The following is a 21,722-nucleotide window of genomic DNA, read 5'->3' on the forward strand; positions in this document are numbered from 1 at the left end:
TATAATTTTCCCAAATCGAAATCTCCTATTTGAAAAATCCAAAAATCATAAATTCAAAAAGAATCAATTCCAAGGCCTGTGCAAACTTGAATGACTATGTGTAGTGTAGGCATTATACATGAACGAAATTTGACCTTTTCTTTAACATGTGCAAAGTTTCAAGAACACTAAACTTAAAATTGTGTTATAAAAAAACTGAGATAAGCAACGCTAAAATTGCTCAATGACAGAAAAACAAACCAAACCAAACCTCAACAATTATTTATATGAACAGTTACCTTAATTTGTCATAGAAATCTAAAAACAAAAATGCAAGAATGTATACCATTGTGAAATTGAAAGTTGGGAACAAAATTCTGAAATCAAATGGTCAAATCTTAATATTAAGGGTGAACACATAACATCCTTTTAAAACCAATGCTTAATGGACAATAAAAATCAATAGCAGCAAAATGACCAATGAGATTTTACAAACGCATTTCTAAACCCTAAACAATCATATATTTTTTTCATTCCTTCAAAACATTATAACTCAAAGGGAATCACTAAAACAGATGAAAGAGGTATTAAAGCAACAATAAGGTTAGCTAATATAGAATGCAACATAGAAAAAACTTGAAAATCCATAAACACAATACGCCAACGAGGAAAAATGATGAATAATCAAAACTATAATAATTAGTGTTGAATAAGATTCACACAGAATGAAAAATGGAAAAGGAAAAGCATCAAAGAATTTTGATTAGAAAAAGTATATCAACAAAAAAAAAATTGTAAAATATCAAAAATTTCAAACATCTGGATTTCCTTTGGAATTAGAAGATCCACATATGAGAGTCCCAGACTATATTCCTCTCTTGCCATCTGAATACATACCAAAATTGAACAAATTAAGGGAAAAATTGAAGAAAATAATATAAAAAAAAAGACAATTCTTTTTTCAATTTGATAACCTAAATCACAAATACGGAAATATAGATTTGAGATGAAGAAACCAATTAATGATGTTAGAAGTTACCTGCAGAAGAACCAAGGAGGAAGAGGTTGCGAAGTGAGAGTGAGTGGGAGACCCGGTCCAAGACAGCTACAACATCTATTACATGATCGCTGTCAAGTTCGCTCATGTAGAGAAATCTACGATCTGATCGCTATAACACGTAGTCATGAGATAATCCGAGGATGTAACCTACTGCTGAGGCGTTACCGGTGACGACGGCGATGGTTGGTATGGGAGGAGAGAGAATTTCGGAGACGATGAAACAGAGGAGATCGTCGATGAGGATCATGCGAGAGTTGTTGTTTTGTGCCCAGTCGATGTCATAACATTAGAGAAGAATCTGCCCGTGTGTGGTGGTGATGAGGGCGGAGGAGGTGGTGGCTTGTTGACGGACATGGAGGAGGGCGAATTTGATTTGTAGATATAGAAAGAATGAAAAGAAGAAGTTGCAGAGGAGATGGGAAGAGATGGAGAAAGATGAAAAGAGAAAACTGAATTATTGGGAGATGGGAGAGAAGAGAAGGATAAAAATGGAGGAGAAAGAGGTGTGCATCGATGAGTGTCCATAAGGGAATTGGAGAAAATACAGGATTGGAAAATGCTATTGGGAACGATGAATTGTCTCGAGATCAACACAAACAGTTTGGAGCCAAAACCATCACAATTAGGGTTGACAGTGTTGTCGCACGGGTCATAAATATAATGAAAAAATATGGGAGCGATAATCTTTAACAAAAAAATTATCGAATAATAAGTACATATGAATGTCAAATATTATTATATGGTCACATTGCGTTGGATTTTTACATGTTTAAAAAACATATTTGTACGCTACATTTGACGTCGTATTGATGCAATCGTCGTTTTCATCAATCAACAAAATTTTTATACCATCTCTCGACGTAACTCTTGAGATTGCAACATATAGCTGACCATGGGAGAATACCGATTGGAAAAGATGGTTAACAACATTGTAAAAGATCAATTGGAAAAGTAACGCATGAATTCCGTTTGCAAAAGGGTCGTCCATATTATTATATTTCAAAATGATTCCTAATGTCATAATCATCCTTGCAATTTCCACCGGAGTAAAAATTTGATTAAAATGCTGATTTAGTGTTAACGGAAGGGACCAAGTTGACACCATAAGTAAATGTCATTGTAGTCTTTTAGGTGAATAATTGATAAGAACCAACGTCCCTCGATTTTTTTTTGATAAGAACCAACGGTTCCCTTCAAAATAGAAGAGGAGAGTCGTAGTTCAGAATAATTTATGGACTGCATAATACTATTGATTATACACACATTTATATATACCTCAAGGGCCATACATGATATAATTATAATTTCAAGATTAAATTGAAGGTTACATCTTTCTAATTTACGTGATTTTTTTTATTTAAGTTTATGTAGCATTATATGTGATCTTGTTCAATTAACTCCCTTAAATAATTTATGAGTTTGTTCAAATATTGGATGTACATACATATTACAGCTCTCTATTTTTGTAACCTTAAATATTGCATGGAATCTAAATACAATATTGAACAAATTGTCATGCTTATAAATAAGAACACGTTTTGGTGCACCAATCCTCACGCCAGCCCCTTCACGCACACGACAACTCTGACAGTATTGCTTCCAGCTTCCACCAATCTTGAAAAGCATGTTCGGGCAACAAACGAAGGTGTTAGTGCATTTCCATAAATATCCAGTATCATCGGTGAGGAAGAATTCCTTCATATCCTTTGAATTGAAAAGAACGACACCAAAAAATGATCATATGTGAAGGATATGAAGGACGTGTCCACCAGCAAAATCATTTTAAAAGGGAATGACGTGTAACTGATACTAAATTAGACAAAATGGTAGATGCACTATCTGCATACGATGGAATCTCTCTCATTCTCACTTTCACTGCAGTCAAACAACACCATAAAGCAATCAAATTTGACATCATACAATTTCACAATTGTCAAAATCAAAGAAAAATAAACTATTTAGTTGTTCTCAAATTCAGAGAATGATTTGATCCCATATGATAAGCACATCCGAGAATTACCTCAATGGAGTGAATCGTCACCAAGATGCTTTCCAAGGTGTAGAAGAACCTATATGGTAACAACTATGCACACAAAGCAGACATAGAAACTGCGTCAATGCAATGAAAGGCGTAGAAACAGTCATGAAAAAAATTGTCGATGCACTGTGAATCAGCCTTCACAGATCAGTATTAATCTAATCTGGCCGGAACACAGCTTGCACAGACTGCATAATTTGCAGCAGTTGCACTTACATGTTGCAAGCAATACACCAAATGTGCTAGTGCAGTAGTAGCACTTACATACAGTAGCAGAACTTCGTTTCACTAATCCGTTTATCATCTTTAATACTTTCTGCTGCAACGGACCGGTAATTTCCAAAGCTCTCCTCCTTCAGTACTCCTAAATGTGCTAGTGCATCTACTACTGAAAACAAATCCAATTCCCATACATCAATGCAAGGCCAGGGGCCAGTAAGAACAAAATAGCAATCATTCAAACTCACACAAATCCATAAACTACAATCAAGAAAATAACATAAGCACCATCTCCATGTTAAGCTATAAATGCTACTGCTTTTATATATGTCCAGTGCCTTTTACATTATCCACCAAACAGAACTATCGTTCACAAAATTATAACTATGGTGCAGAAAATACAATAATGTGTAATATATGATATTAATATACACTTCAGTGTTCAAACTAAAATAACCCAGTATGTATATTACAAAAACAAAATATATAACATAAAATATTTGGGTGACAAAAACAAAACACTTTGCACACTAGTGTGTAGAAAAACAAGGTTTAGACCAACAAACAAATTAGGGTTTATAGAGAATCTCTCTTGGCAACAACTCTAGGGTTGGGATTGTTTTGATTCACCTTGAACAAAACACTATTAGGATTGAGTCTCTTGGTCACGGGAAGAGGCTGAGACTTGGGTAGAATTAGGTTTGAAGACTGATTCTTGAAACTCATTATCTCTTTGTAAAGAAACTCATTCATTATAGTGGATCGGAGAGCTGCTCTCTCCCCATACTAGGTCATCATTAGACCGAACTGGGTAAACAAATATCTTGTGTTTTCTCTCTCTCTCTTTTATCTCTTGCTGTTTTTTGTTTGGATTAATTGCTACCCGCCTGATTTGATTACTTGATATTAATTTGCTCCACACATCAAGTTTTTATTGGTATAGTTTTCTCAACGAATTCACAACAAGATTGAAAAATGATAGAATGTGTACATGCATGTGAATGCACCAAACCTAGTAGAAGTCACAATGCTCTAATAGGAAGAAGAAGAAGAAGAAAACAAGGATAGAGTTTTATGGAACGTTTTAGAACAACCAGAGAATAAGATGCAGGAAATAGCCGGCGTGATTTACCAGTCAACCATAATTACCACGAAAGAGAGAGTGAGAGAGAAATAATAATTAAATTGTAGAATTAATTATTAAGAAATGAAGTAACTTATTTTTGGTACCGTTTCAAAAGGGGTGGGCAGTCCGATTCTGAACTCAATTGAACCTTTGAATTTTCGGCATTTCCAATTTGTAGTATTTAATAAGAAAAAACGTACATTGAATATTTTTTGTAAGAATAAATAGATTATGTGGAAAAGACTTAGCTACAAAGCACCGACACAAATACAAGACGACACCGATAAAATTAAGTAAAAATAAAATAATTTAATATAATTACAAACAAATGTCGATGTAGTATTGATGTCGAACACGACATAGAGAGAGAGAGACAAAGTCTTGAATGAGAAGTGTATGCGCAAGGAAATGGAAGAGATGTATGTATGGTAGACTGACCAGCGCACCTTTATTGAATCTTCTCTTTCTTTGACTTAACATGACATGTTGACTGACTGACTTCTCAACAAATTTATCTCTTCTCTTTCTTTCTTAAGTTGTTTGTTCATAACAAACTATCAATCTCTTTTTGTTTGTTTCTCTCTATTTCATTTATTTTTTTACTAAATAACACTTTTGAACTCAACTCAAAGCAATAAAATGGATGCCATGAATCAGTTGCAGGAATTAATCATCAAAGTTGACCACCCATTGCAGACAACTTTTCAGGTTAGTTAGTTAGTTTTGATCAAATAAATATATTGGATTCTTAATTAGTAATAATAATAATTTCTCAACTCAATGATTGATCAGAATGTTCATCAAGGATATGTCACTGAAAACTTGACTCGCTTTCTAAAAGCAAGGGATTGTGATCCTTCTAAGGCTTATCAAATGGTATGTGCAACTCTAACTCTCTTTTTTGCTCAATGTATTTATATTCTCAAATCTCGATCGATCATGTTTTCAGTTGGTTGATTGTTTAAACTGGAGAGTACAAAATCAGATTGACAATATATTATCTGTAAGTTTCTTATTCTATATCTTCATCCTTTACATTATTTCTTTATCGATCACCTCTATTTTTTTATTTTTATTTTACATGTTTCTATGCTCATTTCTTTTTCAGAAACCAATTATTCCTGCCCATTTATATAGAACAATCCGTGATTCACAACTCATTGGATTGTCCGGCTATACAAGAGAGGTGCTCATTCTTAATCATAATCTTTATCACATCTTTGCCGTGCCTTACTCGAAGCGTTTGCTTTTTGACATCAATTGAAATGTTATGACTTAGTAGTTAATTGGTTTATATCCTTCATTTTTCTTTCCTTTTCAGGGTCTTCCTGTCTTTGCAATTGGTGTTGGGCTTAGCACATTTGACAAAGCATCAGTAAGTTTAATCATTTCAAAAACAAAAAGGGATGTTGCTTTTTGTTGGAGCACTATCTATTTACTCAATCTTCTGTGCTTTATTTCCTATTTGTATGATTGCAGGTCCATTATTATGTGCAGTCTCACATTCAAATGAATGAATATCGCGATCGTGTCATATTGGTTAGTATTAGTATTTAGAGTCTTCATATTTAACCTATTATTTGACCTTTTTGTTCTCTTCTTCTGACCCATGATATGGTTGTAGCCTTCTGCATCAAAGAAGCATGGGCGGCCTATTACCAATTGTGTAAAGGTTTTAGATATGACTGGCCTGAAGCTCTCGGCCTTGAATCACATTAAGGTACCTTTTAGTTTCCACTGTTACTTGATCCAACAGGACCAATAGAGTTGGTATAGTGAACAACTTTGAGAGCATGTTGAAAAGATCATTAGCAGGCCCGAACCAATAAACAGTTGTGTATCTGATACAAGTCAAACATAAAACAAATTTTTACCCCAAAATTTGGGGTAAAAATAGCTACATCTTATGTTGCTGCCTGGAATTAGAATATACAAATAGACAAAAACTTATCTACTAAGGGTTCTAGGAACATTGAGAAGAGAAAACCAGCATGTTAACAATGAGAAATCGTATTTGCACAATTTTTTTTAAGGTTTTTGTTTTTTTTCATTTAAGAAAGGTGGAAACATTAACATGGTTTCCAAATTGTATGGAAGAATTACTGCTTATAATAAGTGATCTTTCAGTGCAAGGAGTCTTCTTTTCTTCCAACGGAAAGGCAGAAAGCCAACGCAAGAACCAATCATTCTGTTTTCTTTCCCATTTAGCTTTTGAATCTCTGCTTTCAGTTCTAGATGCTCAACATCGAAGAATTATCTGAACAATTTGATATCGGTGAAGATGTACTATCAGGTTGACGACATCTCCTTAATTCACGTTCAATTGCCACTTTTGCAGAATTTTCCATCTCTGCATACCACAAAGCCGTCTCCATTGCAGCCTTTGTTTCCTCAACAGATTTCAGGTTAGCTTCCACCTTTATGTCTAATTCATTTTTCCTTGTGTACATTCCTTGCAACTCAGCCATGATAACTGCCTCTTTCTTTTCTGCCAATTCTTGGTATTCCTTCACTTTTCCATTCAGTGACTCAAACTCTTCCTTTGACATCCTGATCTTTCCGCTGAATTTTGAAATCGAGAGTCTACTTTGCACGTCGGAGATAATCTTCATCTCTTTAATGGCTTTTTGTTCTGCTGCTTTTGCTGCTTTAGCCTCTTCCAAAACAAGTTCTAGCTTTTTCTCTGCTTCTTCAGCCGCTGCTCGGGATGCTTCAGCTTCTTGCTTCAGTTCCTGAGCCTTTCTGCTCATCTCTTCAGCTTCTCTTTTTGCATCTTCTGTCTCCGATTGTAGCTTCTGGATTTTACAACTTTTCATGTAGAAAACATTGGCATCCACGGTACCTGGCTGAGGCCCCGCCTCTTCTGCGCTCTTTTGCAATTCACCAGTGAGGTTAAAAGCAAGAACTTCTGCTGCTTGTTTCTTATCCTTAAGTTCATCTTGCTCTTTCTTCACTTGTTTCAATTCTGTCCTAAGAGAAAATACTAGCTTTTTAAGGGAGATTTCTTCTGCAGCAACATCCTGTAGTGTCTTTGTGGCTTCTTTGAGTTCTGAAGTTAGAAGTTTCACAGAATCCATCTTGGAAGCATGGATCTTTTTCATCTGCTCTTGAAGAACCTCAATCTCTGCACTTGTTTCGGCAAGTTTGGCGTCTAGGCTTTGGATTAGTTCTGGATCATCATATTCATTCTTTAAGCTAAATTCATCCATATTTATTAAGTTTATTTTTTTAAATATTTTTTTGTTAATAAATTTTAAATTAGTTGATATTTTTTTAAAAAAATATGTTGTTTTTTAACATAAATAAAATGAAATATGGGTCAATGGGCCGGCCCAAAGCTCGGTGGGCCAGCCCGCCCGGCCCAACTTTTTTATGGCCCAAATGGGCTTGGGCCGAAAAAGCCCGAGTGCATTTTTTGGTTAGTTTTTTAGGGCCGGCCCGGCCCATGAGCCCGACCCATTTTTGACAGCTCTACTTGTCACCCTCGATAAGCACCATCTCTACCTTAACCTTGTTATTAATATGCGAAATGTTAACCAATGTCCATGGGGTACTGGTTAAGGAAACAAATATAGTAGTTTTTGTATCGGAAATTGTGTAATCAATTTCTCAAAAATAAAAAAAGTGTTATTCTTCATTCAAATTTTCTTTTTTTGGATTCCTTCCGGAGACACCGGTTAACAACCCATAACTTATTATTATGACCTACAACATAATAATATTATGTATCCTAGAGGCAATTTTTTTTTTATACAGATAAGATTTTATGTATCCTATTGAATAGGCATGGCAACAAAACCCATACCCGTGGTTACCCGTCCGAACCAAATCCAATTTGACGGATTTTCCCTGTTTTGACTGGGTTTGGATATGAGTATGGGTTTTCCCCGATCTCGAAACACAGGTATGGGACGGGTAACGGGTATATAGGTACCCACCCCGAACCCATATCCAAACCCGTCCCAAATGTAAAAAAACTACTTTATGTTGATATGTTATGTTATTTTGTTTGATAATTGTCACGTTAATAAAAACTACCATTGATATTTAAAGGATCAACTATAATTTTGTCTGACAGATGTGAAAGTGAGAGCTTATTGTTGGATAATGTATTACAACGTTGCTCTTGGGGATGCAAAAAAACTTATATTTTTATTAAAAAAATTATTCAATGCGGGGACGGGGATGGAGCGGGGATACCCGAACCCGTCGGGGACGGGGATGAGATTCAATTTCTCATCCCCATTGGATATGGGTAGGGTAACAGATAAGTATATGAGAATCCGGTATGGGGACGGGGAAGGTAAAACCCGTCCCCACCCCGCCCCATTGCCATGCCTACTATTGAACTCATATGATAGATTGCATTTATTATCAATAAAGGAATTAGTTACCTTTGATTCAGATTCAATACATAGCTTCGTGAATTTCTGAAGGGGCATTTCGTCTTGCTTTTTCACTTGTGTCAGGTGGATGTTAACATGCTCTAGATTTACATGACTCTTTAGAATCATTCCCACTATTTAAACGTATTTGCTACAAAATTTTAACCAAATATATTAACTTTTGTTGACCAATTTTTGCTTATATTTTGGGACGAATGGAGTAGTTGTTAATTGCTATTGCTTTTGCTTCTTTTGATGCATAAGATATACAGTAATTATAGCTAACCAATCTACGAAAATAAGGAAGGATTGTGGACGATACAAGGGAAGAAGAGGGGTTTTAAAAAATTTAGGGATTGTGCCATCGAAATTAAGGAGATACTTTCAATATAATGCACTTGAATGATTAATGATCAAATAATAGTTGGGGGCAGAGCCATTATTCAAGAAGTTTTATGACTAACTTGAATAACGTTTTACCGATCTAGATTCATGAGGCTTATTCTAGAGTACTGTTAGCGCTCGGAGGGAGTGGGTGGACCAAAACACCTATGTCCCAAAGACTAGAAAGCGCAGGAACCCGAGGGTAGTTGAAGATAGCTCGCAGACACAAATGGATTACTCCTCCTAGGTGGTTGATCTAACACAGGCGCAAGAGTATGCGGGGTATGCTGCGGAGGGATTTCAGGGATATGATCGGATGGAGGAGGATGGTATGTTTTATCAGCCACATGAGGAGGCAGAGGGTGAGGAGGTGGGACATGATGAGGATGTTGAGGCAGATTATCTTGTGGCAGATGATATTGTGTCTGAGGCTCAGCCTAAGCCCGAGTCTCGGCGACGTCGTCGTGGTCCGTTGATACCGTCGTGCCCTGTTGTAGGGCCTCCCTTTCCTGGAGGTCTTGAGACCACGGTATTGTTGTCCAACTACGCGAGGCACGTGGAGATCCCTCTTTGGGTGAACCACCATAATGTAAGTGTTTAAATACTTTAAAATTCTTTAAATGCTTTAAAGTGATTTATATTTGTAGCGTAAGTGGTTTAATTATTTAAAAGAATGTAGGGTAAGTGGTTAAATTAATTAGCGTAAGTGTTTAATTATTTTAAAGAATGTAGCGTAAGTGGTTAAATTAATTAGCGTAAGTGGTTTAATTATTTAAAAGAATGCAGCGTAAGTGGTTAAATTAATTAGAGTAAGTGTTTAATTATTTTAAAGAAGTAGCGTAAGTGGTTTAATTATTTAAAAGAATGTAGCGTAAGTGGTTAAATTAATTAGCGTAATGGTTTGATTATTTAAAAGAATGTAGCGTAACTAGTTTAGTAACAAACATGAGCAAAAAATAATGTTAAAGATTAGACTTTAAATCCTCTAAAAAAAAATTAGTAACAAACATGAGCAAAAAATAATGTTAAAGATTAGACTTTAAATCCTCTAAAAAAAAATTAGTAACAAACATGAGCAAAAAATAATGTTAAAGATTGGACTTTAAATCCTCTAAAAAAATATTAGTAACAAACATGAGCAAAAAATAATATTAAAGATGAGACTTTAAATCCTCTAAAAAAAAGATTAGTAACAAACTTGAACAAAAAATAATGTTAAAGATTGGACTTTAAATTCTTTAAAAAAATATTAGTAACAACAAGAATTTATTTGGCAAACAAAAGAAAACTTGAGTGGCCAAAACGGAAGTTTTATTAATTATGATACAAAAATAAAAACTTGAAATTATTTAAAAGACCAATGGATGAAATAAACTTTTATGATATTACTAATTACTATTAGAATAAACAATAAAAGATCTTTATTTTATATGTAGGCAAACTAAGGGTCTGTTCGGTAAACCCAAAAAAAGAGCTTTTAGCTCTTAGCTTATAGCTTATAAGCTCGTTTCACAAAAAAAGCTCTGTTTGGTAACACTTTTTGACCATGAGCTTATAACTTATTTCACGAGCTTATAAACTATTTTTCAGAAGCTATTCCAAGTAGCGTTTGAGCTTATAGCTTCTCATTTTTTGTCTCATTTTTACCCTTATCAATTTAACAAAAATTCATATCTACCCTTTGTAATAAATAAGTACGTTGAAGAAAAACATAGCAGTTTTAATCCTATATTTCACTTTAACTAAATATATATGCTCACGCTTTTATTTATTTTTATAAAATATATGCTCATGTTTACAAAAATAAAAACTACATTTTTTCTTAAAAAAATAAATGTTACGTTTGCCTAAATAAATCATATTACATTATGTTTAATTTTGTTTTTAAGTCTAAAAACAAAATTTTGTTTGATTTTGGGTCAATGCGTTTAATTTTGTTTTAGTGGGTAACAATTAATTTTTTTTAAAGGTTTTGTTTAATTTTTTTATAAAGTCTAAAAACTGAAATAAAATTAATTTTAAATAAAACATTAGCCAATTTATGAATTTAAACTATTTATGAAAGACATATTAGATTAATATATTTAAACTATGAAATTTTAAATATCAATTGATACAAATTTTATAATGAATTAAAAATACCTTTTTATGTCATTTTACGTTTATAAGCTAGTTGAACCGCTAATTTTATCAAACACTTCAGTTAACTTTTCAGTTAAAAACTATCAGCTATTTTTACCAAACAGAGCCTAAAAATATGTTGAGTTCATAAATAATTTTGTTATATACAATATTTTATTTATAAATTAATATATCAATAATTTATATTAATATTTTAAAATTTAATCAAAATTAAACAAATAATCACACGCGGGCAGTAGAAAAAGCGGGTAGACGGAGAATACAGTATCCCATAAAGCAACACATTATTTTGTTACTATTTACTATCAGTTGGTTTATTGCGATTGCAATACAGTATAAGAAAGCAGACACTGATTCTCGTTGACCTAGTTCCGCTGCCGCTGCCGCTGCCGCTGATTTTCTTTTATCTCATCGCCGGATTTCAACTGAAACCTTTAAACACTTCTCCTTTCCAATTTACCACTTTGTTTTTATCTTTCTCCAATCAGGTATGAATTTTCATTCATTAGTTTCCTTTCGCTTTACAATGTGTAAATTAAATTGAATCCCCTTTTATTACTAGTAATTATCTGTTTATTGGAAACGGATCGTTGCTTTAGTTGGTTACTTTGCCCTAATTCAATTTCAACTGATTCCATTGTTAAACTAAGCTTTCTAAAAAAAACAGTTTTGAACTTGTTTTTATGATCAGCGGCTGTTAAGGATTATCATTAGCATCAGCTCCATTTCCTTCGTATGATTTGGTTTTTTATTAGCAGATATATCAGTGTGATTTGACTTTCGTAAGATTTTGTTGTTATATCTAGTAGCAAATATATTTGTGTGCTTTAGTCCTTTATAAGTTTTGGGTTATTTAGTAGTAGTAGTAGACTTTTAGGTGTTGTTTGACTTTAATGTAAAATATGTTTTTAAATAGATTTTCAGGCTTCATCAGCCTTTAAAAGATCGACGAGTAATAAACTAGATTCAGACCTATAATTTTTGAAGGAGGTCAGACTTAAGCCTTATAAAGTCCGGTCCGACCTAGTCCGTTTCCACCCTTAATTGTCTAAAGGGCAAAGGGCATCCTGGTGCACTAAAGCTCTCGCATACGCAAGGTCCGGGATGGGGTTCCACCATTCAGTGTATTGTACGCAGCATTACCCTGTTTACACACAAGAGACTGTTTCCAAAACTTGAACTCCGTGACCTTCCGATCACATGACAACAACTTTACCAGTTGCGTCAAGGTTACCCCTCCCATTGTGAATGGTCTAATGGACTCAATTTTAGTCCTATTAATTATCATGCGATCGGATCCTCCCTATATCCACAATTTCTTTTTTTATCGACTTCGTCAATATTTTATGTTTCATAAATACAATTAATCATTTAATTATTGAAAGAAAAAAAAACAATCCACAATTATTTCTACATAGCACCTTAGCAACTATTTCACCGACTTCACAATGCTAAATTAATGTTGTTGTCGATCTTACCCCAAAATCCATATATTTTCTCTGATCCATTAGTCTGTGCTTTTTAGAATGTGATAATGCTTCCGTAGATTCTTTGAAGAAGTAATTGGTACTGATTGATTTGTTAACAGATAATTTTACCATACCTTTGAATTTGACATTAGTTGTGTTCTTCTATAAATGTAGAATTCTTAGGCAATGGAATTTATAACTTCTCTTTGGATAAACGAAGAATTCTTAGGCAATGGAATTCATAATTTGAAAAGAGTCATGCGATATACTACTTTACATATAAAAGAAAAATCTGGAAAATCAATTTTTGCTAGAAAGTAGAAATAATGGGTGATTTGCTTTTTATTTGACGGCAATGTTACACATATTTTTTTAGAACATGTTTAGAGGAAGGAAGCCTAAAACGGTTCACATGAAGAGAAAATTAAACAAACGTTAAATCTACAAACTTGGTCTTATATTTATTATATCCCTCTCCATATATGATATATCATAATAAATTAATTTACTTTGAAATAGGGCTAACATTGTTGTTTTATTGCTCATTTCCTTATATGTATAAAAGAAGATGCTTCTGAATTTAGGATTCAACATTGCTATCACAACTCATTCAAGATGAATAGCTCCACAAGCGATGCTTTGTTTGATGATGCATGTGCGTATGACAATGCAGTAAAATCTACATGTCAAGAAAAGTATTCTGAATTTGCAGAAGTCATGAGTGATTACAGGGATGGACGAATTGACCCAGGAGGTGTCAAAGCAAGAGTGCACGAGTTATTTAAAGGCCATAAACATTTAATTTTGGGAATCAACAACATCATGCCAAAGAATTATGAAATCATACTTCCTCCATCAGATGAAAAAGTGAATCGACAAGATGCAACAACTTTTCTCAAACAAGTAAAAGTTGTGTTTCAAGATAAGATGGAAAAATATTATGAGTTTCTACAAGTCATACACGATCACATGAATCTAACAATTGATATATTAGATGTCATCAAAACAGGGATGGAGCTATTTAAAGGGCATGTCGATTTACTTTCGGGATTAAACTACTTCTTGCCAGAAAGAATCCAAATCACATTTCCATTGTTGCATGATCATAAACAAGGTCATCAATTAGTGATAAAAGATGCATTTCTCAATGAAGTCAAAGCCGTGTTTCATGATAAGTTGGAAAAATATTTTGAGTTTTTACAATTGATCACGGATCACAAGGCTCAAGGAATTGATACGAGAGGTGTTGTGGCAATAGTGAAAGAGTTATTTAAAGAGCATAGAAATTTAATTTTGGGATTCAATGCCTTCCTGCCAGAGGAACATCGAATCACACTTCCATTTGAGCTTCATTGCCATGAAACTGGTTAGTAGTTTATGATTATTTATTCTGGTACATATGTTAATAATTTCTGTAGGTTTTGCTATATATGTTTCCTTCTATCCGGCATGTTTATGCCATCTCTGATGTGGCTCCAAACTAAGCACCTTGATATATGATCATTCCCAAAAACATGCAGCACCAAAATAAGAAACAAATCAATAATTTTAAATCCTTGTCTCATGCTTAGGTTCTAGGGTAGGTTTAATAGCCAAATAAACATGAATCAGACGAGACACCATACAACAACAACCAAGCATTGTCCCACAAGCGGTATCAGCCACGTTGATTAAATTCCGCTATAATGTTCTATCATACACCATACTTTGATCCAACTCATTGATCTTTAATTCTTTCTTAACAGTTTCTTTTATATCTTTTTCTATGTCTTCTTCTGCCTCTAGTGATCTGATTATCTTCCATCCAATCTATTCTCCTTACCACAAAATTTAAAGATTTTTCTCTTTACATGTCTAAACCACCTAAACCTATTTTCCATGATCTTTTCTACTATAGGTGCTACCCCTACTATCTCTCTAATAGATGGAAAATAGGTTTGGGTGATTTGAGCATGTAAATCGAAGATCTTTAAATTGGATGAGGGATAGTCAGATCAATCTTTTCTAGAGCTACACCAACTATCTTTCTAATATTGTCATTTACATGTGCTTGTATTTGTCTGTTGTTTTGTACTATGGGCATAAAATATTTAAACCGTGTTACTTGTGGTATGACATGATCTTCAACTTTCACCTCTAAGGTAGAACTTCTTAGCTTTTTGCTAAAATTACATTTTATATACTCTTTATTGTTTCTACTTAGGCGGAAGCCATACACCTCTAAGGCTTGTCTTAAGTCTCCAATCTCCCATTCAATTCCTCTCTCGAATCTCCAAACAGGACTACATTATCCGCAAAAAAGCATAGAACTCGGAGTTAGGTCTTGGATGTGTTCCATAAACACATCCAAAACTAAAGTAAAAAGATAAGGGTTCAGGGTTGACACCAACCCTTGGTGCAATCCTATTGTTATGGGAAAATTGTCTGTGGCTCCATCTTGCGTCCTCAAACTAGTCGAAGCTCCCTATACATATCATTGATAGCTCTAATATAAGCAATCCTAATCCCTTTCTTCTCTAGAGCTTTCCACAAAATCTGTCTAGGCACTCTACCATACGCCTTATCAAAATCAATGATAATCAACTGCAAGTCTTTTTTATCCATCCAATAGCACTCTATCATGTGTTGAGGTAAGTAGGTCGCTTATATGGTTGTCCTTCCTAGCATAAAGCCAAATGGGCTTGAGTCACTTTTCTTAGTCTCTATTCTATCAGCCTTTCTCATAATTTCATGGTATGACTCATAAGTTTAATTTCCTTATAATTTGTGCAATTTTGGAATTAAAGTGCTTCTTTTCCACTTGTCTAACATTTGCTCTGTCATAATTTCGTTAAAAAGTTTGGTGAGCCACCCAATACCACTACCTTCAAAAAACTTCCACCCTTTAATTGGTATTTTGTCACGTCCAACTGCCTTGCCATTACTCATCCTTGTCAACTCTTCTTTTACCTCGTATTCTTGAATCCGACGATAGTAGTTATAGTTTCGACCTCTCTGATGCATAGTCTGTTCTTCTAATCACAAAACACTAACAAAATTAAGGTGTATTGATTCACTACAAATTTTAGGACTATGATCTGATCTCCTATTCTTTTGACATCCATAATACTCTTCTTCCATTCCTTATCCACAATAATGTTAACCCCATTTCTCGGTCTAACTATACCAGTTTACCAAAGTTTAAAGTCCTAAACTATGTAATTCTTTCAAAAATTAATCATCCTCCTAGTCATAGTTGTCTATTGTTTTCATAGATTTTCGTGTAAGAGTGTCAATATTCCATGTTTCACAATGAATCATACTCTCACGACCTAAATTCTTCATTCACACACGTTCACGACCTAAATTCTTTATTCATACACGTTCACGAAGATATAGGAACCCTTGCTTATTTTTCACTACATCCGGGCGACGATGCAGCGGCCCTTGCTCATTTGACTCCGTATCTAACTATACATCACGTTGCTTTCGGGCAACGACCTAGCATTCACACTATTCCGTATTTGATCCTTGTCATAGAGATTGGACAAAGTTTTATGTTTTTTGTCAAGGTCTAACACAACCCTCATTTTACTTAGGCTTGGTACTGGCTATGCATAGCAAGGAATAGCAAGGATAACATAGGCAAGATTTAGAAACCGCACCATAATCAAGAATAAAAATCAAAAGAGGAGCTTATGCTTAACTCACTTTTTCAAAACTTAATAAAATGGTCTTGCACATTTATTTTGGAGTTTAGTTTTTCTTCTAAATCAAATATCCAGGGAAGACTAATAACAAGGTTGTCAAAATTGGGATCTTGTTTAAGATTGAAAAGAGGTAGCAAGACCAAGATCAGAGGATCCTATCTGATAATTTGTAGGATTGAAAGGGGGTAACAAGATAGCAAAACATAAGATCGTAAGATCCAACCAAAATGAAAATAATACTACATATTGTCGTTGTTTTTCTTCTTATTCTACCTTCTTGGTAGTCCTCATCGACCCGCCATTAATATGTACTTATCTAGTTATAAGTTTTTTAAAATTGGTTCCAATTCTATTGTATTGAGAGAAATTTAGGGACTAATTTAACGACGTTTAGTATGATTAAGTTGTTACACTTTGCATCGTTGAAGAATTAAATTAGTGATAGAAATATATCATGAAACAAACTGAAGGTTTATATCTTTGGAGTATTAAAATAGAGGTTTGGGGTTCATGCATTTTTAGTCCCTGGGAAACTAATGTTCACTTATGAGAACCCTCTTGATCAATGCCAAAGTTGTTAGAAAACTAATCTCTCTCCCTCTCTCGTTTTTCTTCTTCATAATTTATAACTTTGATGTTTGTCCATGCCATTATCTTGAAGGTTGTGGGTCTAACATTCACCGATAGTGTTTTCCTTCATAGTTTGTAGTTTTGATGTTTGTCCATGTCATCATTTAGAAGGTTGAGGTGTGCCAAACATTTAATTGCATGAAATTTTGTAACTAAGGTGTTATTCAGTCTCTATAGAAAAGATGCTAGAAACTATACTTAGATTATTTGAGCATCTAGAGAGAAGGCATGTAGAGAGAAGGCCTGTGAACTCTGCACTAAGAAATGGTAACATTATAAGAAATGACAACATCATAGAGTTTGGTAGCACCTATTATAGAAAAGATGCTAGAAACTATACTTAGATTATTTTAGCTTGTAGAGAGAAGGTCTGTGAACTCTGTAGTGAGAAAAATAGAACGGGTGAAAGCTAAGCCAAATCTCTAGAGGCAAAGGAAGATTTAAAAAAACTATAAGTGAAACTTGTAAGGAAGATCTAGAGATTAATGAGTTGCATAGAACTGTGATATAACATTATGACATTTTTTGATCCATGTAGCCGATCTCATTTAATGAGTTAAGACTTTGTTGTTGTTGTTGGTGATGGTGGTGTTATTCACTCTCTTGTTTAAATAATGTGAAACATTAGTAAGGGTGTTATTCAATCTCTTCCTTTATACCTAAGTCCGCCTATGTTTGAATTGGACTATTGACAACAAGCATGCAAACTATGGTTTCGTCACTATGTTTACCTCTGTAATCATGAAATTGGTTGTTGATTGTAATTGTAGTAATTCAAAAGACTATTTCACTGCTGTATGCGAATTATATTGTTAAAACATTTTCATAATTGTTTATGATGGAAAGGAAAATGGGGTTCGAAAATTTATTTCATTAGATTTTTAAGGAGTGCAATCCTAGTGGATGTCTTCATGTTCATACAACTCAGAAGAGGTAGAGGAAAAGATTTATAGATTAATGAGTTGGATCCAAATAAAATTTATGATAGATCAATCGTACTTTGATCCATGTAGCTGACCTCACCTAATGGAATAAAGCTTGGTTGTTGTTCATGCAACTAAAACCTTCATCAATTTCAGTAATTTATGATATTCTATTGTTTTTCTACATAGCGTTTTCCTATTAAATTTCAGTTTAATTAGTATTATAGTATCTGTTATGTACGATAAATAGTCTAAAATTACCATTCTAGTGTCTTTTCTTGGTATATTGTTTTTTCCTCACTTCTTTTGCCTTTTCCTATTTTTTAAGTCTTTTTCTCTGTCCATGTTGATGGGTTTGGGCTTCAATAAAAGCCATGTTTTTTTTTTTTTTGGTTGAAATAAAATGTCGTATCTATTGTATTTTTTTTTTGTTGACAAAATGTTGATATTTTATGCTTTCGGGTTAGAATGTTAATTTTCATGTGAGGATGAAATTTTTTCCTATTTTTTTTTTCCCCTTTTTCCTTTTTGATGGGATTTGGGGTCAATCAAAACATGTCTCTCTTTTTTTTTTTTTTGTTTAAAATAAAATGTCACATCTATTGTTAATAATTTATGCTTTCGGGTTATAATGTTAATTTCCATGTGAGGATGAAAATGGTATTGCATAGTTTACTGTACATTGACATGATCACATGAATGAAAAAATAAACCGCTTATATTAAAAAGAAGGAAGATCACTCAAAATTGTATTGTATGTCTTGATTTTTATTTTGGGTAAAGGGGCAATAAATGTTTCTTTATCTCCCCTTCATTTTACATGAAATTTTCAGATGAACAAGATATGTTTCAGAAATAAATAATAAAAGCATATCATATATTTGATAGTCATCTAACGTTCTCATTGTTGTGATGCAAAGGGAAAAGAAGAATGGTAGCAGCTAACTATGAGCTTTCTTGGGATGTTCTTGATATCATTTCCAAATCTCTAGACTTTGATGATCTCTTTCAATTTGCTTGTGTGTGTAAGAATTGGAGGGCATTTCATAAAATGTATTGGAGAAATTTCTTGGCATTACAAGAACCATTACTTGTTCAAAAGTCTTCCTTTTTCAAGAAATCTTTTTCCTTTATCAGCATACCTAACCAAAAAGTTTATCGCTCAAAGATGATCAATTATTTCTGGCACTTTGCATATTCTGGATCTTCTAGTGGATATTTGATCATGACAGGGAACAATAACTCATTTCTGCTAATGAATCCATTTACGAGAAGAAAGAAGGTAATCAATACCTCAACCTTTAAAGTAAATTTTTCTTATTTCGCTTACCGTGTCTTGCTTGCTTTTGACAAAGGCTCCAAGGATTTTGTCTTAGTGGCTTTATGTAAAAGTTCTAACAGTTTGCATGTCTATCAATCTCGAAATTTTGGTTGGGTTACTTATTCAACAATGGGATATCCATGGATGATTGTTGACTTTGTTGTTTTGCACAACACTATATATGTTGTCAACGACAAGGCCAACATAGGGATACTCAACTTAAATTCTGCAAATATAAAGTTTTTAGAAATGAAGAGTATTCCTAGCGTAACTTCCTTGTCACACCTAAGGTTGGTTAGTTGTGATGAACAACTTTTTGTGGTTCATACCAAGCCCGGTGTAGTATTTAATGTGTATAAGATTGACTTTTCAACCATGAAGTATGTCAAGTTGAAAACTTTGGGAGACATTGCATTATTATATGCTCCTGGTGGAAACTACTATGCCTTGAGCAACCCGAACAGATGGGGTTATGAAAGCAACTCTGTGTATGTCCTTGATCGTTCCTCTACAAAATGCAGAGTGTATGTAGGGGATGATAACAAGCTGCCAAAGTACATTGGGCCACGTGAAGGTCTTCATATTATGAGACCCTACTGGTTGGACTGGTCTTTTAGACATCTTCACTACGAGATAGATTATTCTCTAGCTGACTAAATGCTTATTGTACACCATGTAGCTTTTGATCTGTGTTTGATCTTGTTTCTCACATTTTCTTTTTGTTTGCCAATAGTTGAAGTAGACTTAAAATACTGGTATCGTTTATAATCTGACTTTTTTTTTTTTTACCCTATTACCTTCTCACGTGTTCTATTTTTTTTTTTTACAAAAATGTCCACGAGGTTTCGGATTATATAATTCGAACATAATTTGGATGTGTTTGGTTTATATAATCTAAAATATGCTTATATATAAGCAACAATCAAAATCTCATTTCATTTCAGTAGTTGCGAATTTTACCTTAAAAAAACAACCAAAATACAAAGTAAAAAATATGATAAAACATGTCACATAAAAAAAATATATATATAGAAAAATACTACCAAAATTCTAAAAGTCAAGTAAAACTAATGCATTTTTTTTTCTTCTAAAAATTTGGAAAAAAATTGTTTAAACGATGGAATTTTAGATTGGGTGCCGTCCGGTAAGAAGTCCCTTCTACGAGAGTCTTGATTTTCAGGGAAAGTTTTAGAGCAATCTGGTTAAGTAGCCCGAAAACCAAATTTTCGACTGGGAACAACTAACAATGACCTAAAACATAAGGATTAGAGTTAGGGAGATTAATATGGTCTTTAAACTGGTTAAACGTGTTATTAACAGGTAGAAGGATTATAGTTAGGAAAATTAATACGGCTCTTAAACTGGTTATCCATGTTACAGACAGGTTCAAAATTTGTGCTTATACATATAATCCGAATTATTTTTTCCCTAAATAATGGGTGTTTAGAGGGTGTCAGATTCTATAATGTGAAAAAGCAAAGAACGTGCCATATTGTTTCACAAGTAAACTTGATTGGTGAACATACACACATACATGACATGCTTCCATGAGAGTGGAGGTGAAACAAGTGAGGGCTTCAAGGTGGTAGATATGGGAAGAGAGGGTGTGTGTGGTGATGAGAGTGATGAAGAGAAATGAGAGTGGAAGTGTTGTGAATGATGTAATACATAAGATTACGAACTTGTTGTTTTGAATTACTTTCACCGGTTCTACCAATGTCCAAAAAACCATCTTTTTCAAAAAGCTTCAGATTTGTAGAACGGAGATTGATGTCGTAGCACACAGAGAGTTGCTGGGAGGTTGAGATCCACGATTGGAGGAAATGATTCGAGTGTGTACAATGCATTGTAAGCAATCATGGAACGTCAACATCCACGGATAAAATGAACTTGTGCATGGTGCGATATATGTCACACTCGCGTACGGTAGAAGGCGTCAAAAATACATCATTTACTGTTTTGTGTACAATTTACACAAAAACTTGATGTTTTTGCGCTTCTATCTGTTTTTTAGTGGAATGGCTTCTATCTTTTATATGCTACCGTTTTAATTAATGGTTCAAGGAAAATTTCTTTCTAACAGTGTTTTTTTTTATGGGATGCTAATGACTTAGTAGTTTCTTTTTGGTACAAACTTAATGACTTCTTGTATATGAGGAAAATAGTTGCTTCATAACATTCAACAGCGTAAGATATTATTATTTAGTCATATACTCAACGATTGGCTTCCTTTAAAATAGAATTGATTTTTTTGGTCAAAAACGGATTTAACTTACTGCTTAATGTTATTAGATGCGTGTAAATTAATAGCATTATATATATTCGTTGACACCAGGTGTAAGTGTTTGGTCTTACAA

The 21,722-nt window shown here is 33.8% G+C and overlaps 3 protein-coding genes across 7 annotated transcripts; 2 read left to right on the forward strand and 1 right to left on the reverse strand.

Moving 5' to 3' along the window:
- The first annotated feature begins 4,749 nt into the window (after positions 1-4,749).
- LOC11427127 (SEC14-like protein 5) lies at positions 4,750-6,963 on the forward strand. Its single transcript, XM_003610501.3, has 8 exons — positions 4,750-5,130; positions 5,215-5,298; positions 5,372-5,425; positions 5,531-5,608; positions 5,744-5,797; positions 5,902-5,961; positions 6,047-6,142; positions 6,761-6,963. The coding sequence occupies exons 1-8, from the start codon at positions 5,062-5,064 to the stop codon at positions 6,830-6,832; spliced, it is 567 nt and encodes a 188-aa protein (XP_003610549.3). The 5' UTR covers positions 4,750-5,061; the 3' UTR covers positions 6,833-6,963.
- Positions 6,842-7,631, reverse strand: LOC120579999 (WEB family protein At1g12150). Its single transcript, XM_039832840.1, has 2 exons — positions 6,900-7,631; positions 6,842-6,847 (listed from the first exon to the last, which is right to left on the reverse strand). Exons 1-2 carry the CDS (start codon positions 7,629-7,631, stop codon positions 6,842-6,844), a joined length of 738 nt encoding a protein of 245 aa, XP_039688774.1.
- Positions 7,632-8,739: 1,108 nt separating this feature from the next.
- LOC120580317 (uncharacterized) lies at positions 8,740-20,161 on the forward strand. 5 transcript variants are annotated; one of them, XM_039834005.1, is made up of 3 exons: positions 8,740-9,780; positions 13,368-14,168; positions 18,965-20,161. In XM_039834005.1, the coding sequence occupies exons 2-3, from the start codon at positions 13,418-13,420 to the stop codon at positions 20,020-20,022; spliced, it is 1,809 nt and encodes a 602-aa protein (XP_039689939.1). In that variant the 5' UTR covers positions 8,740-9,780; positions 13,368-13,417; the 3' UTR covers positions 20,023-20,161. The 5 variants fall into 5 exon arrangements, with proteins under 5 accessions (XP_039689939.1, XP_039689938.1, XP_039689940.1 ...); XM_039834004.1 differs by lacking the exon at positions 8,740-9,780 and adding an exon at positions 11,548-11,821 and having other exon boundaries at positions 13,371-14,168; XM_039834006.1 differs by lacking the exon at positions 8,740-9,780 and adding an exon at positions 11,548-11,821 and having other exon boundaries at positions 13,387-14,168.
- Positions 20,162-21,722: the final 1,561 nt, after the last annotated feature.

The sequence above is a fragment of the Medicago truncatula genome, chromosome 4, assembly GCF_003473485.1.
Source record: "Medicago truncatula cultivar Jemalong A17 chromosome 4, MtrunA17r5.0-ANR, whole genome shotgun sequence".
NCBI lineage: Eukaryota > Viridiplantae > Streptophyta > Magnoliopsida > Fabales > Fabaceae > Medicago > Medicago truncatula.